General features: G+C 36.4%; 1 protein-coding gene across 1 annotated transcript; it reads left to right on the forward strand.

Annotated features, from left to right (window-relative positions):
- The first annotated feature begins 12706 nt into the window (after positions 1-12706).
- LOC127206454 (ATP synthase subunit a-like) lies at positions 12707-13342 on the forward strand. Its single transcript, XM_051165732.1, has one exon. The coding sequence runs from the start codon at positions 12707-12709 to the stop codon at positions 13340-13342; it is 636 nt and encodes a 211-aa protein (XP_051021689.1).
- The last annotated feature ends 4744 nt before the right edge of the window (positions 13343-18086 follow it).

Raw genomic sequence — 18086 nt, forward strand, 5'->3', positions numbered from 1 at the left:
TTTGAGCATTGAATCTGAAGTGGGAATAACTAACAGCCGTTGGGGTAAAGGAGACTCTTAAATGTGAGCAGAAGGGATGATTAATTCATCAAATATAATACAGAAAAGAAAATAAAAATAAAGAGCAATGATACCTTTACGATAGAGAGACCCAAAAATCACTTTGGCCATACTATCTTGCCATCAACAAAAATAACTCCTGATAAGTTAGCCCTTGGCTCAACGTCGTAAGAGTAAAATGGCATCTACAGTCTTCCCTCTAAAATTCATAACTGAGACTAATAATGAAAAATAGCATGAGATCAAACTCAAACAAAAAATATTCTTTAAACTCCTAAGTTTGTATTTCTCAAACCACTTTGGTTATTTAATACAAAGACAACTGTGAAATTACTGTAGGCTCAGGGTTCAGTGCAAGAGAACGCAGATGGTATTCTGGCTGAGATTCGGAAACACAGGGAAGGAGGGCAGAAATAGCCATAGAGAAACAGGAAAGGGAGACATAAAAGCTTTTTATCATTTTGAATAAAGTGTAGACATTAATAATAATGTGTTCACATTTTTCTATCAACAGCGTCATGTTAATGTAAGAAGTTAAGAAAAACTGCACATAAGATGCACGAGACCTTTCTACATTTTTATTTTGATAAAACAGTTTTGAAGTTTAGATTATATTCTGAAAGACTCCTTAGTTCCTACCAGCTCAGTTCACACACAAAGAAGTGCAAGCCAACTGGGAGGAAAAAGGCAGATACAGGTGACTTTCCAACAGACATCAACATTAACTAACATTCAACTTTTACTTTATTTCTAGGCTTTTGAGGATTATGTTGAAGATGCATCCTCAAAGTCAGAAATAGCACCAGCTTTTATTATATAACACAGGAATTTTTTTTTGCTCCTATATTAGGCTTTTGTTTAAAAATTACAGAATCCACATCCAGAATGGCCTTTTTTTTTTTTTTTTTTTTTTTTTAATAAAACGACAAAGGAATGAGCTGAAGATACAGAATTTAGTGGCTGAAATCAGAATTCATTTGGCTTCATTCATCTATCAAGTTTTTTGACATTGGACACCTCAGTCTTAGTGGTTTTCATGTAAAAATGAAAATTATAAATATTTCAAAAGTGTGGTTATTAGGACTGTCTGTTAATGCTTCGTAAAATTTTAATGAATTACTTTAAGTTTAGGAAGAGTCTATCACCTTTGGAATTTTCTCCTGTCTATCTTTTAGTATTATTCTTTAGTAAGATTTATTTAACACATACTCTCAAACTAACAAAGCTTATTTGGTCAATTCTATTGGGAAAAAAAAAAAGCAAAGAAAAAAGATCTATTTCTTATATCCCTAGTTTTAACATTACATATTAATTTGAAAACCCCTTAGTATGTATTTGTGCTAAACTTAAGTGGAACTAAATTTAAATCTAGAATATGTATAATGGAGCTGCATTTCTATACATGATAAGAGTGTCAGTATGACATTTTATCAATTTATTTATGGTTCTTAAATTAGCATATTTACTTTTGCAATACATTAATGGAGAATTTGAGACCCTAGAAAATTATGCAATCATGGAACTTCAACACTTGAACGATATAGAATATGAAACAACTTTATTAATTAATAGTAATGAAGTAATAAAGACATGTAAAATTGTGTTTTCAGACTTAAGTATATAATACGCAACCTGATAACCGTATCCTTTTTATCCCTCGTTCGATTTTATTTCATTCTCATAACATCCTCCAAGGTCATTATCCTCATCTTAGAGTGGAAGAATTTGAGACTTACATAACTATTTAGCTAAAGGACACGAGACCGTCCAATCTAACTTGCACCTCTTTATCATCACGGCGTCTTCATAGTCAACTTCCACATGATGGATTGTCTACAGTATGCATTTCTTCAGCCTTCCACTCACCTGTACCATCCTGCGAAGTTATAATGACCACTGCCTATAAAAGGGTTAGGTCTGTCCTATTAGCTGAATATATTTTTATAGAATTTCTAACACCAATTCTAATTTGATTTTAGAAGAGATTACCCAGAATCCTTCTTTGTCTTGAAGAAACGCCATCATGTCTACTCAAGGTGGGTGTTTGGAGATTATAGGTAATGAAGGAACATATCCATGTGGCAAACTCCTTCAAGAAGAGTAGGAAAAGTCCAGAGTGAATGGATTCAGTGTGAAACCTTGGCATATTTCATTGTTTCATGCTAATTGTAGCATAGTGATAAAGCAGAGTTGGCTGTAAAAATGAAGTGAGGATTAGATGTTGTTTTCCTGAGAGAAAACATGTGACCCACATGAAAGCAAATGTCACTGATCAAGGCTGGAAATCAAGGGAGTCAAGTTTGATATTGTTAGGGGGAAACATGGAGAGAAACAAAATGCTAGCTTAAAAGAGGAAATAGAACTATAGAGTTTTAAAAAGAAGTTATCATCAAAAAAACATAACAGAGTTTTATTAAGCATGCCAGGGACAATATTTAGTCAGTGGGAAACAATAGTGCTGAAGTTTCCTAAGCACAAAGCCATGAAAGCAGCACAGATAACACAATTTGCAGCTATAAAAGAAACAGCAATCTTAAGAATCAGTAAGAAAACAAAATTAAGTTTTCAATTTCTGAATCCAGTCTGTCCCATAATCTAATCATTCTGTGGTTGTGGTAAGAGTGTTCTGAACACTTATTTCTTTAAATATCATTAGTGAATCTATTTTTGGTAAGTATGGATAAAGCTGCCCAGTGCACTAGTCAGCCTTAAGAACAGCCAATTTATCCATCAAGTTTAGCATTAACTATTGTAAGCACTTTAAATACAAGTCATTTACTTCGCTGGATTTGTTACATATCTTTGAACAGAAGTGTCATCTAAAAAGCCAAACCTCTGTCAAAGATACAGCAAGGCTGAGTGACTGGGCAGAAAGTCATGACTGTGGAGAGGTTGGATAGAGAAAATCCAGAATTAAATTATTTTCCTCTATTGTTTGTCCCCTTCATAGCCATCCTTGCCCATTTCTGTGTCTTACCTAGTATCTGTCAGGTGAAATCTAAGGAATATTTTCTCTTAAGCATCCAATAGCACTGTGGTACATTTAGACTGAGGAATACTATTCAGCTATTAAAAACAAGGAAATCCAGAAATTTGTGGACAAATGGATGGAACTAGAAAGGATCATAATGAGTGAGTTAATCCAGAAGCAGAAATACTCAAATGGTATATATTCACTTATAATTAGACACTAGCCCAAGGGGTATCACCCATGAAAGTCTTGACGTACAAGGAAAGTGGGATAGATGAGAGGACATCCTATTAGGACTGTAGGTGAGAGAAGTATGGGAGAATGGGGAAATAGAAGGATTCAGAGGGTCCTAGAAACCTACAATAAGAACATTATGATGGGCAGATCTGGGCCCAGGGGTTCTGCTCAAACTATGGCACCAGCCAAGGACAATACATGCAGTAAGCTTCGAACCCCTACCCAGATCTAGCCAATGGACAAGACATTCTCCACAGTTGAGTGGAGAGCGGGGACTGACTTTCACACGTACTCTTGGTGCCCCATATTAATCATGTGCCCTTGAAGGAGAAGGCCCGGTGGCTCTCAGAGAAAGGATAGCAGGCTACCAAGAAGAGAATTGATATGTTATGACAATATAGAGGGGCAGGAGGTCCCCCTCAGTCACAGACATAGGGGAGGGGAATGGGGTGAAGGCAAGCGGGAGGGAGGAACGGGAGGATACAAGGGATGAAATAACAATTGAGATGTGATATGAATAAATTAATTTTTAAAAAGCATCCAATAGCTTCCACTATGCCAAAGCTAAGAATGTTTTCAGATATCAACTTAAGCCCTGAGCAGAGAGTTCTGAGTTTCATTAAAGCATTACTACCTCTTGTTTTAATTAATGCATTCAGCAAAGATTTAAGACCATCTCTTGTTCTGCAACTAAAAACTTTCATGAAGATGTCTCCACATGAAGGCTTGTTTTTCTGTGTCAATCTGAAACCTTTTATCTAGGCAAATGGTCATTCGTATTCGGCTCAAATATAAACTCACTCCTATTGTGTTTGAGGTGAGAGATATGTTTTGCATTGTTATAGCAAAAGAATGGTTGAGGCCTGAAAGGACTAAGATCATAGTAGCTCCCACTTCAACAAAGCCATAAGAAGCGGGGTGGTGCATGATGGGATATGAAGCCACAAGCAAAAAGCTGACTACATTCTCACAATAGGACATGGGCATATATACCCTAATAAAACCTCCATCTTTTCCAGCCACCTCAATGTCCTGTCTAGTATGGCTAATGAATGACAGTCTGCAGGAGTAATGTCTGACACTCTACACAAAAAGGGAAAACAAGATACTTAGCTTTATTTATGCAATATATATCACAGCAAAATCATTTAGAAATTATATGACTAATATCTCTTTTATTGCAGATTTCTTTTTTTTTTTTTTTTTTTTTTTTTTTGCTTTTGCTTTTTTGAGACAAACTCAACCTGTCTTTGAATTTATGGTCTTTTGCCTCAGCCTTCTGAATCCTGGCTTAAAGACCTTTGTGACTAGGCTCAGCTAGACAGACTCACTACAATTTTTGCCTTCTACACTATATGTACTCTCTTCCAAACCAATTTTTATTATCACCACTCTATTGATAAGAGACCTGATAAGTCATCAATAAGTTGACAGTATTAATAAGGCCAGAATTATGATTTTACCCACAACTTAAGAAATACGCATTACTATTTGAGCTAGCTGATGCTTTGCTTACTCATCCAACAGTCATGCTTTCTTCATCAGTCTTTGTCTGCAAAATATTATTTATTTTCTTAGCTTCTCCTCTCCCTTGGTTGGAAGGTCTTCTGTACTGAATATTTTAAACTTGTATTCTCAATCATCTTTCCTTACACATACCCCCTTTTCTCTGTTCAGCATCTATGTGGCGGTTCCTTTATAAACTAAGACATAGCATGTTCCATCTACAAGTTTGACAATAATTAATAATTAGAGCTCAACCCTTTCCTTGATCATCTCTGGTTTGATTTGCTGTACATTAATTTATTCTAAAGAGAATATTAGTTCTGCCAACCCAAGCCTAGTCTACTCCATCTCTCTTTGCTTTTGCCTTTCTTCACGTGTTCTAACTTATCCACCCATTTTCAGTCCTTCCCCACTGCAGTCCACTCTGCATTGCTTTACTTGCTTCATTTGTAGTGGACATGGATAATGCAAATACCTTCATGTTCATTGTCCTCAATCTCAATCAATTCTAGACTCTTTTCTCACCTAGATTAGTACAGTAGCCAGTCAACAATATACCTCTCTATTTAATCTCATCTTTCACAAGGAAGCCAGAATATTCTTGAAAAATTTACATGTAAAACTATGAGATCCCTGCTTGTGATTTTGGTCTGAATTCAGCATAAAAAAAAACTGTATCACCAAAAGTAGGTGTTATTCGACATATTTTGGCTCTAATCATATCTTTCTGAACACACTTGTTAGAATCAATATATCATTTGATACGTTAATCCACTTTAAATAGTTCTATTGACCTAAATGTCTTTTTTTTTTTTTTTAATCTTCTTTACTTCAGGAAAGTTGAAAAAGATAACAATTTTGAAATTCAAAACTATCATAAGAGTGTGTAGCCATGGATTTTAATATCCTTGATGGCAGCCTCCAAGAGAAGGCTGAGCACACTCCTCATTCACAGGGATATGCCTTCACAAAACTGAACGAACAAATTAAATTTGTTGACTCTTTAGCTCTTCCTTTTAGCATCTGAACCAATGATGCAGTTCTAAGTGCTAAAGACCCCAAAGCTATCTTACCCCAAAGCCCCCTTAGAAACTAAGGCACAGCACATAGAGATAAGAGACTTCTATGAAAGATTACCTATAGCTATGGCCAGCTGCCACTTGGCAGGACATTACAACATGCATGGAGGATTAAACTCTATAAACGCGACTGAATCGAATCAGCTCTCTTAATGGGCCAGAAAATCAACCAGTCTGGGTGAAAAATTCACTTGAAATGGTTGACTGGCAGTAGTTGTGGAAGCCAAGGATATCTGATATTTGTAGAATCTTTAAAATATCTGAAACTAAGGGAATGGTGGAACTACCTCTTTTTCTATTTCTATCTGAATGTCAGGCACAGTCTGCATATAGCCCAAGGGTGTCAGTCAGAGGAAACCAATTGTACCTCTCTCAATCTCTAATAATATCCATAAATCTCAATAATACCTATTGCTACATAAACCAATTACATGTCATCACCATTCTGAGATATATACATGTGGTCTTATTTCTTAAATATTTACTCAGTTACACATTTCTTACCATTTCTGATAATATACTAATTCATAAACAACAAATAATTTTCATTGAATGTTTCAAATGCATAACCTCAAAGCCCCTCTAATTATATATTTGCTTTCTTTACTCAAAAAATAAGCTGAGATAGTATTATTCAAGATTATCTGTGTATGCAATGGGGGATCTGGGATTCCAACGGAGCTCTATATCTCTTACAAAAATTGTGTAGCTTTGTTATATTCATCTTAATTGACACTCCACTAGATTTGAAGTTCCCTAGGAAATATACTTTCCAGTGTGCATGTGATGGAATTTTCAGAGAGGTTTACCAGAGGTGAGATATGTACAATAAATATGGATGGTACCCTTTCATGATCTGTGGTCCTGTACCGATTATGAAAGCTTGGGGAGTAAGTTATCTCAGTCCTATGATGGAATTCAATGTGACAGTTACCCCATGTTCCCACCACCATTCCTTTTCTATCATAATGGATGGTGTCCTTCAATCAATAAGAAAATATATACACTTCCTTCAGCTAATTGTCACCAGACAATTTGTCACAGCAACAAGAAATGCAGTGTGCTGGTTTGAGTAAGAATGGTCCCCATGGGTTCACATATTTGAATGTTTTGATCCTACTTGGTAGGAGTGTTTAGGAAAGATTAGAAGGTGTAAACTTGTTGAATAAAGTATATTACTTGGGATGGGCTTTGAGGTTTCAAAAATCCCCTTCTAGGCCCAATTTTGCTCTCAGCTTTGTGTATGTGTGTAAAATATATTCTCAGCTGCTGCACCAGCACAACTATCTGTCTACTGCTTTGCTGCTGGGCACGATGGTCACGGATGCACCTAAGCAAGCCCACACTAATTACTCTGTTTTCTAAGTTTCCTTTGTCAAGGTGTCTCCTCACAACAATAGAGCAGTAACTCAGACAAGTATCCAAAACAAATTTAAGCTGTTTCAAAGTATAGGGTCACTGGTTTGACAGTCTCTTAATCTATGTTCCATCTTTGCCCCTACACTTCTTATAGGCAAGACACGTTTTGTGTGTAAGGTTTTATGTGTGGATTGGTGTCCCCCTCCCTCTACTGGGAGTCCCACCTGGTTACAGGAGCTATCAACTTTATACTACTTAAGGTCTGCTGCTTGACATCTCAGCTAGGGTCACCCTATATATTCCCAAAAGCCTTTTCTGTCCCAGCAACACCCAACCCATGGGACAGGGAAAACCACTGTCATTATTAATGATACTCTGCTATGCTTGCAGACATGAGTCTACCATAACTATTTCCTGAGAGGCTTCATCTGGCAGCTGATGGAAACAGATGCCGAGACCCATGGCCAAGCAATGGGCAGAGCTCACATAGTGCTGTGAAACAAGGGGAGGAAGGATAGAGGGAGTAAGAGGGGACAAGGACACCACAAGAAGACCTACAAAGCAATCTAACATGGGCCCATGAAGGCTCAGAGACTGAACCATCAAACAAAGAGCTTGAATGGACAGAACCTAGACCCCTACACATATGCAGCAAATGTGCAGCTTGGTCATCATGTTGGTCCCCTAACAATAGGATTAGGGGTTACTCTGAGTCTATTGCCTACAGCTGGGTCACTTTCTACTAGCTGGGCTGCCTTGTCACTCCCTGGTGGGGAGGATGTGCTTAGTTCTGCTGTGACTTGAGATGCAGGGGTGGATTGGTACCAATTGGGGGCCTCCCCCTCTCTGGGAGGAAGGAGAAGGGGAAATGGGAGGAGGGGCTTAAGGAGTAGGACTGTGAGAAGAGGGAGGGGGTTGGGATCAGGAAGTAAAGTGACTAAATAAATAAATAAATAAATAAATAAATAAATAAATAAATAGAGGGGGGGAAGATGAGTGAAATCAAGCAATTAAAAAAGTAAAAGTGTATTTTCTCAGGAAAAAAAAGTATATAGTTCATATTAGTTTTAACCAAAATCCCATTTTAATACCCAGAAACTCACATACCCTTACTTAGAAGAAATAGATAGAGTCAAGGCATAATATCCACTGACTAAGAAGGCCACTCTGTAGAGATTTACCACATGATAGTCTAAATAACTTCAAGTCAAGGCCATATTTGATATGGCTTAATATTCCTCCCTCCAAAAGGAAACAAGGCTTTGTGTAGGTAAATTATGTCTTCCTGAATTGGATATGAGTTTACGGAATGATCATTCAGCTGTTTCCACCCTTCATTCTGAACACTTCAGAACACTTCACTGTGAATGAATCTCTCTCTTGAATAGAGTAAAATGAACCATTTCAGAAGGAACTATGATGATACCACATCAGCAATTCTTATTTAAAAATGTGTATTACTTATTCAACTATTTCAAAGATGGTATTAGAGAGGAGCTATTTTCCCAATTTATTTATTTTTCATCTACATGCCTGCATTTCAAACCTACAACAGTGTATGTTTTCAAGACAGCAATTATCATTTTAAAATGCACAGTTCTATCTTGAGCTTCTCAGCAAGTTTCCGTGGCAGAGAAAACACTAATCCTTTCAATTTATTGAGAATCAATGTTTAATCCTCTTTTTTGTTCTCATACTTATTACAAATCATAAAGAATTCTGAGTGTCAGTTTAAGAACTAAAAGCTCTGTGTACCTATTCCTGTTACTTATTGATCATTTTAAATTAAAAATGTTACTCCTTTTTTTTATTGACAGCAACCCAAAATTTATATTGCACACAAAAAGGCTTTCAGTGTGTAATAAGAAAAATATATGTTTCTACGGGTATTTTATCCTATCTGTCAAGATTTATTACAATCAAGTTCTCTAGTCTAGCTTGTGTCACTTCCGACTTTAAGATGCGAGAAACACTGTAGTTTTCTGTAATGAAATGTTAAGAATGCATAGGTGGGTATTTGAATATTACCTTAAGATATTAAAAATACTCTCAGTGATTATATTTTGTACAACTCATTAAAAGTATTGAAAAGTTGTAGCACTTTTATAAATTAGATAAGTGTTTTATCATTTTGTTTAAAAACTTTCCAAATTAATTTATTTCCTTTTTTCTAAAAAATTGTTAGAGTATTATAGTATATCCTGCTAAGAGTTATGGGTGTTGTTTTCAAATATACCTAACATGAAGGATTCATAACTTTTGTTAACTACCTTAACTATGCATGTATGTACATGCATAAGGTGTATTTTATAAAAATTGACAAATGGAAACATTGTTTGCTCATTTGTGTCTTAAGAAAATACTTTATCTTGATCTAAAATGATCTTGTCCCCTAACCAACTAAGCGTGTTTGTAAAACTATACTATCTTGTCTTCAATGCCCCTCAGAGACTTGAGAAGGAATAAAACTTAAATTCCTGAGTGTACCAGCAGTGTGAGTCAGCAGCTTCCAAAGTGTACAAATTGACTTAAGACAGTTTACTACCTGACCAGTCACTCAATACACTTTATAACATTGGAGCCTCATCTTCAGCTTTCTGGCCTAATATCTCTGCCAGACCTGTTCACAGGGCAGGAACTATTGAGGTCTTGCTTACCCTGACTTGACAGAGTGCAGCCGTGGACTCTGCCTGCATCTATGTTGCCCATTTTTAGGCAGATTCTGTTTGTGGCAGGAATGCAGACATTTTGCCCAGTGGCTGGTTTGCCACCTTTGAAGCCATCTCCATAAGCTAAGCTATTAGACTTGAGATAGGATAGATATTGAATCTCATCCGGAAATTTAGACCCAACAAGACAGGAAAGACACTTACTTCAAACTGGACGAATGCAGATGGCCAAGTCACTATGAATATAACATGTATAGAACTCATTATTCTCATGATTGTCACATGGTTCTCCCTGCTGTGTGTAGTTTGTTTTATCCATGTGCAATAAAATAAATGTATAAAAAATAAAAATAAAGGCATGCGCAATGGGAAAAAGAAAAGAAAGAAAATACTGCCAACACTGATTTCAACACAAAGGCCCTCCTCAAACACATGGAGTTGATGTCTGCAAAGGGAAGGAGAAACAGAGACACTGATGGGAGTGAGCAATGTGCGCTGGCTGGGGTGTCACTCAGTTGGTGGAGTGCTGCTGGCCCAACATGTGGAGTCCTGGGACGCAAATACACTGTTAGTGGTGGTGTGTACCTATACCATCAGCACTTGAGGTGGGAATGAAGTGAAAACCAGACAAACAAGTTAGGACATTGGGATGGCAGATTCTCCACACATACCCCAACAGAACAGGAAATAAATTTAAGATAGAAACATGGGATTGAATCAAATTTAAAAGTGTCTACCTACAAAAAGGAATAATGAACAGAATGAAAACATAATGCAAAGAAGATAAAATAATCTATATGTCTGAGAAGGGGTTAAAATTAGGGGTAGAAATCATTTACAAATTCAAAACATTTAGGATTCCAAAGACAGAAGGAACTATATGACAAAACTCTGTCTCAGAACAAAAGAAAATGAATGAATGAATTATATGTGTGAATGTTAATTAAATAAATATCTACTTATCCATGTTTAACCTGATTTATTTATTTATTTTTTTTTTTAATTTATAAACTTAATTGTCTTTATTTGTGTCCGTATCACATACATGTGGGTGCCTGCAGAGGCCAGAAGAGTGTGTTGGATCCCCTGAAACTGGAGTTACAGGTGGTTATTAACTTCTCAACATGGGTGCTGGGACACAAACTTGGGTCCTTTCAAGGACAGGAAATATTACTAGCCACCAGGCTATCTCTCCAGACCCTTAATTTGTAAACTTTTAAGATTAACACACTAATAAACCTTATCTAAAATAAATGCTGTCGGTATGAGAATCTGGCTTCTTTCTGAGTAACCTTTTTGTGACCAGCCTCGTCCCACAGAGACCTTTCAAGATGCTGTTGCTTCTTGCCCCAACAAGAATACAAATAAACAGAGTAAGCTTGGCCTCTGTATTCTCTGAGCCGAGCTCTCTGTCTCTCTGTCTCTCTCTCTCTGTCTCTGTCTCTGTCTCTCTCTCTCTCTCTCTCTCTCTCTCTCTCTCTCTCTCTCTCTCTCTCTCTCTCTCTCTCTCTCTTTCTGGGAAACACAATAAAGAGCTGGGCTTTATATGTGCTGCAGTCCGTGGTACTGTGGTGTTAGCAAGAGCTGCTTTTGGTTACTACAATTGGACGTCTCCCAGGCTTACTGAGGGTAGTCCAACCTTGAGTCACATCTCCATTCTAATTTTAGCCCAACAAGAACAAAATAATTTTATCCTTCTTTCCAAAATTCTGTTCTGAGATCCAGCATATTTCAAGCAAAGATGGTTTAACCTGATTTAAACACCTTTGTATTTTTATGATGAGGAAACACTGGCCTATCAGTTTATCAGTGCATACAAGTAGGTAGAAAGTTTTTAAGTAAATTTAAAAATAAATTACATATATTTAAATTGAGTTTTAAATAAATTTAATTTCGGTCTCAATTTTAAAAACATCTTCACACAAACTTTTTTTCCTAGAGAAGTACATATTTCCTTAAGCAATTCTTAAGTACTTGTTTTTAGAGATCTCATTTTTCATAGTCTCATGATTTTGTTCCTAATTCTTGTCTTGAGGAGGAAAGTTGACCTAAGTTTATCCAAGTAATAAATACATGACTTTTAGAGACAGAAGCAATAGAAAACAATGTAATGTGATTTTTTAGAGGATTGCATACAGTAAATAATGCTAAAATTTTTTCCAAATAAAATATACATGTATTTTAAGTCATATGCTGGGACTGCGATGTGCAGTTTAAAAGAAGTTCTGAGGGCTGTATTTTCTAGTTTATAGTTTATCGTCTAACCAGACCCTTACCTGGAATAAAAACAAGTGGACTGATTTAGTTAAGAGGAAAGAGGGTGAAATTTTAAATCTTTAGAGATTTTGTGTCTGTGTGTGGTATTACTTTTGGAACATATTCATTCAAAACTAATGTTCCAAATGTTTATTTTGTGTTTCCTCTAGTTGGGAAAAAAAAAAAGACTGATTTTCTTTGTGCCTTACAGGTGGAGGCTCTTCCTGGGCTTCCTCCACATGGGCATCCTCCATATGGGTTTCCTCCACATGGGCTTCTTCTCCATGGGCTTCCTCCACATGGGCTTCCTCTTCATGGGCTTCCTTCTCATGGGCTTTCTCCACATGGGCTTCCTCCATATGGGCTTCTTCCTCATGGGCTTTCTCCTCATGGGCTTCTTCTTCATGGGCTTCCTCTTCGTAGGCTTCCTTCTCATGGGCTTCCTCTTTATGGGCTTCCTTCTCATGGGCTTCTTCTTCATGGGCTTCCTTCTCATGGGCTTTCTCCACATGGGCTTCCTCTTCATGGACTTCCTTCTCATGGGTTTTCTCCTCATGGGCTTCCTCCATATGGGCTTCTTCCTCATGGGCTTTCTCCTCATGGGCTTCTTCTTCATGGGCTTCCTCTTCGTAGGCTTCCTTCTCATGGGCTTCCTCTTCATGGGCTTCCTTCTCATGGGCTTTCTCCACATGGGCTTCCTCTTCATGGGCTTCCTTCTCATGGGCTTTCTCCACATGGGCTTCCTCTATATGGGCTTCTTCCTCATGGGCTTTCTCCTCATGGGATTCTGCTTCATGACCTTCCTCTTCATGGACTTCCTTCTCATGGGCTTCTTCCTTCTGAGCTTCCTCCTCATGGGTGTCCTCCACATGGGATTCCTATTTATGGGGTTCCTCTTCATGGTATTCCTCTTCATGGGCTTCCTCCTCATAAGCTTCCTCCTTATGGGCTTCTTTCTCATAGGCTTCTTCTTCATGAGCTTCCTCTTTGTGGACTTCCTTTTAGTGGGTTTCCTCCTCATGGGCTTCCTCAACATGGGATTCATCTTCATGGGCTTCCTCCTCATGAGCTTCTTCTTCATGGTCTTCCTCTTCATGGACTTCCTCTTGATGGGCTTATTCTTCATGATCTTGCTATTCATGAGCTTCCTCCTCAAGGGCTTCCTCTTATTGCCATTGGTAGGAAGCTGGTCACTTTTAGTATAGATCTAAGGAAAATGGTTAGTGTAATGAAAGATCTTTTCTTATCCCAGAAATAAAAGTCTTAAAGTTTATTATTTCAATTATCTTCAATTAATGAGATAAGAGAAGTATATAAATAAATTAGTCTATTATTAAAAATACAACTACTATGAATATTCAAAAGGAAAATATTGTACATATGTTTGTGGTGAATATCACATAATATAACAATAAGTCTTACAAACAAACAAAAAAACAAAAAGCCAAAACACATGGTCTAACATGTTTACATAATACACTTAGAGAGCATTAGGCTATAGGAATTTAACCAAGAGCAGAGAGAAAAAGTATTGTATAATATCACCATAATATAGACTCAAAATTTCAAGCTTAGAAGCAATAAGTAGAAAGGTGGATGATATATTGTTGAAGAAAAATGTGTTGACTGGCACAGAATTTTAGTTATAATACAATTATTAATAGTGCATTTTTCCACTTAAAATTTGCCAAAAGATAGTTTTTAATGTTCCTGTCATACAAGTACATACATACATAATACATAAGGGTAGTTTTGTAAAGTAATTATGTTAATTGGCATGTTGTGTTCATCATTTTACACTTTGTGTCACACATCACATTGTTTACCACAAATATGTACCATTTTTGTATATCACCAGTCTTATCTCACTAAAATAAAAAAAAATATATTTGTTATTCTATATTAATTTTAAATAGACTGTCACAATAAAATAAGCTAATCAATTTGATCATATAATTAATACTCAACAACTAATGAGAGAACATTCACAAAGTAGATATGACACCTTGCAAATGTCTATGGATACCAAACCCTGCTAAGTTAATAACATTTTTAGTGTACTGATTTTAAAGTGTACTTTGGAGACAGACACAGATTCGCAGAAAGGAGGAAGGAGATAGAGCATTTATTTCTTTATAAACTTGAAGAAAATTTTTAAAAATTAATTATTATCTATGTTGTACAACTAAACATTACTGCATTAAATTATAGTAGAAGCCTGGCATGGTGGCACATGCCTTTAGTTCCAGCACTTAGGAGCCAGAGGCAAGCAGATGTCTGTGAGTTAGAGGCCAGCATTGTCTACAGAGAGAGTTCTAAGACAGACAGAGCTGCACACAGAAAGCTTGTTTAGTATACATATATTTATGTGTGTATATATATGTACATGCATATACATGTACAAAGTCACTATGTAGACTAGTCTGGCCTTGAACCAAGAATCACCTGCCACTGCTGTGTGAGAGCTGGAATTAAAGTGGTATGCTACCACACATTTCTTACATAACAATCTTGAGTTATGTTACAACAAGCAAAATAGATTTTCCACATGTTTATGAGATAATGTACATAGTATTCTCCTAATGATACTACTTACTAAAAAGGAAACCACCTAAGTGGTTTTGCAAGTTATGGATTTGCAAGTAATATAGTGTATTAGCCAGCCTCTCCCTAGAGTGTTTTCCTTGCATTTAAGCTCTCAGTACTAACACATTGTTAAATTGCTGGAGGGTTTTATTTTTAGTTTTTGTTTATTTGTTGTCCATGTTCTACAGACACTCATTTTTTTGGTTGTTGTTGTTGTTTTGTTTTTAAATATATTTTATTAATTTGTTCAAATTACATCTCAATTGTTATCCCTTCCCTTGTATCCTCCCATTCCTTCCTCCCTCCCATTTTCCCCTACTCCCCTCCCCTATAAAGAAGAACATTATGATGGGCAGATCTGGGCGCAGGGGTCCTGCTCAAACTATGGCACCAGCCAAGGACAAAATGTGCAGTAAACTTCGAACTCCTACACAGATCTAGCCAATGGACAGGACATTCTCCACAGTTGAGTGGAGAGTGGGGTCTGACTTTCACATGAATCTGGTGCCCCCATATTTGACCATGTCCCCTGGAGGGGGAGACCTGGTGGCACTCAGAGGAAGGATAGCAGGCTACCAAGAAGAGACGTGATGCCCTATGAGCACATACAGGGGGAGGAGGTCCCCCTCAGTCACAGACTATCTCATGAGGGAACATTCTCACAACTTACCAGCAGCTTCACCCCTTTTTAAATGAAAATACACACAAATATATACACACCTTCACTCACAGTTGCACACACACACACACACACACACACACACACACACACCTGGCCCTTAGAATAACTCTGAGAAGCAGATATAATCTCACCATTTTACAAATACTAGAATTAAAACACTTAGGGAAACCTGGGATTTCTCCATCCAGAAGTATTACTAACTAACACTGACTTCCCCAGGCAACTCTCCCATGCTCATTCTTATTTTGTCTAAAGTCAGCAATCAAGTTAAACAGAGGAGACAACCAAGGACCACAGAGAAATCCTGCATCAAGGAAGATGTTCAAATTCCAAACTTTGAAAGTAGGCAGCCAGTCAATGGGTGGGAATTTAGAAAAAATATTGGACATAATCATGCAATGAGGCCATTAGCATATATAAGCAAGCTAATCATATAGTAACTGACCACTCCCATGAAAAAAAAATAAAATCAAGCTGTAACAATTACACAACAAAACGTGACAGAGATAAGATGATAGACTTCTACACCAAAGCTCTTGGTGTTGAGCAGCTTGGGTTTTATTTTGCATCCGTTATTCTGTCAAATCTATGGGTATATATTTTATATTATTTGAAATCAAAGTTAATAAAGGATAGGAGAAATTTTTAAACTTTTAAATACAGGAGGTTCTTAGTGTAATTCTTGCTGGTTTTGAACTTGTTGGAAGCTTACTTACTTCCTGCCTCACATCCTGAAAGAAAAGATTACAAACATTTCCAGCCTGGATATTGGGTTTATCTTTTCTGCCTCCTAACCCAGGAAATAGAAGTGCTGATTTTATTGACTTTTGTCCCTTGCAGTGCTGGAGATCAATAGATGTCAGACAGGGGCCCTAAAACTGAGCTTTCCACATTCCTTCCAAATTATCATATTATTAAAATATATTTCTGACTGTCTTATGGCTGAATCCTTTCTTTAAAGAGATGGGCATTTGTACTTTTGGGCCTTCTTCTGACTTCCTTCTAAATGTCAAGGGAGCATAGGCACCACATCACTGGTGCAGGATAATTCAATCAAGGTATTCTGTGATTTACTTTCTTAATTAAAATCAAAATTCTATTATAAGGCAATACATTTAAGCTAGACATAGAATGCAGATACTGTGCATTTTGCCACAAATTCAATCGTGAAAACTAAACCAACCCATTTAATATAACAAATTTACTGGAAGTACAAGATTTAGGACATAAATACTTTATTGTCAAGTCATATTAGTGTTTTGATATCCCCCCTATCCCATACTGCAAGCAAAATTTCCAGTCACATACTCAGCACAAAGACTTAATGGCTCGATACAGGATGGGTTGAATGCACAGCCAGCCAAATATGTGGAGACAGTTTGGCTCAGGTAACTTGAGTTCTCTAGAGGTAAATAGACTTATACCAACCAATGGTCCAATCTTGTATTTGAAAAAGTGAATGAATAAATAAATAAATAAATAAATAAATAAATAAATAAATAAATAAATCACATCAAAACTTGCTCATATGTAAAACTAAAACACATTCTTTATATAGCAAAATCTAGCATTTTATGTTGTTTAAACTGTTGAAAAAATAAAGAAACTTCATGGCTAAGATTTCTCAGTGACATTTTTAATATTGCATAATCAAATTCATAGACTCCAGGGTATATTTCATCATGCATTCTGAAGATATGTCATAGAAACAAATTATTTTCCTAATCTATGAATATTTTTAAATCAGTACGAAAAGTTCAATCTACTCTGTTTGATATCATCAAATTTTATACTTCAACCTTGATTTTATTTGTCAGCAAAACTAAATTTCCAAGATATGGATTGTTGCTTGCATAACTCAATTAGGAACTAAAAACCAATTTGGTATGATTATGGTGACTATTTCAGAAAATTATGTCACAAACAGCCTGAATATTGGTCTTGTTTTATTATTTTTAATTATCTTGGTTTAGTCTCAATTTTATCTTATTTCAGAGGAAGTTTCCAAATGATCAGGTAATACATGTGAGGTGATTTCCCAAAAAAGCATTCTTAGATTTCCCTCTTGGCTTATTCTTTGCTGTTTATCATTGACTATAATATGCCATATTCAAAACTCTCCCAGAAAGACTTACATTTAGTATTCCAGTTTATTTTCAGACAGATGTGTAATCCATCTTGAATAGGAGATTAAGAAGTATTCATAACTAAATTTGATAATGAAATTGTTATTTCATATACATTATCTGCTTAAGACAACCTTATGATATAGCCATTAAATCTGTCCTTTGACGAACTACAAAAGAAAGTTTTATAGACTCTTTGAAGCCAAACATCTTACAAATGGTTGAACAAAGCTTCCCATGAATTCAACAGAGGAGAAGACTATTTCTTCTAGCAGACAATAAAATACGATCCAATATTTACTGTGAAAATTTACTCTATGACTAATTGTAATTATTTAGCTATATTTAGACAACGCATTCCACCAAAACAGATACAGATGAAAAGAAATCACTTAACAGATAGGTGGCAATAACAAGACTGGAAGTGCTGGACCTAAAAGGATATCTTAGATAATCATATTTAAAATGCAAACTGTCACAGTGAAAATACCAAGGTTTTATCCTGAGTTCAGGCATTATTATTACCTGAGCTCTAGAGAAACCAACACACATTCA

Source organism: Acomys russatus, chromosome 23 (genome assembly GCF_903995435.1).
Source record: "Acomys russatus chromosome 23, mAcoRus1.1, whole genome shotgun sequence".
NCBI classification, from domain to species: Eukaryota; Metazoa; Chordata; class Mammalia; order Rodentia; family Muridae; genus Acomys; species Acomys russatus.

Excerpts from the sequence above, each read along its gene's own strand:
- LOC127206454 (XM_051165732.1), top strand. The coding sequence starts at position 12,707 with ATGGGCTTCTTCCTCATGGGCTTTCTCCTCATGGGCTTCTTCTTCATG.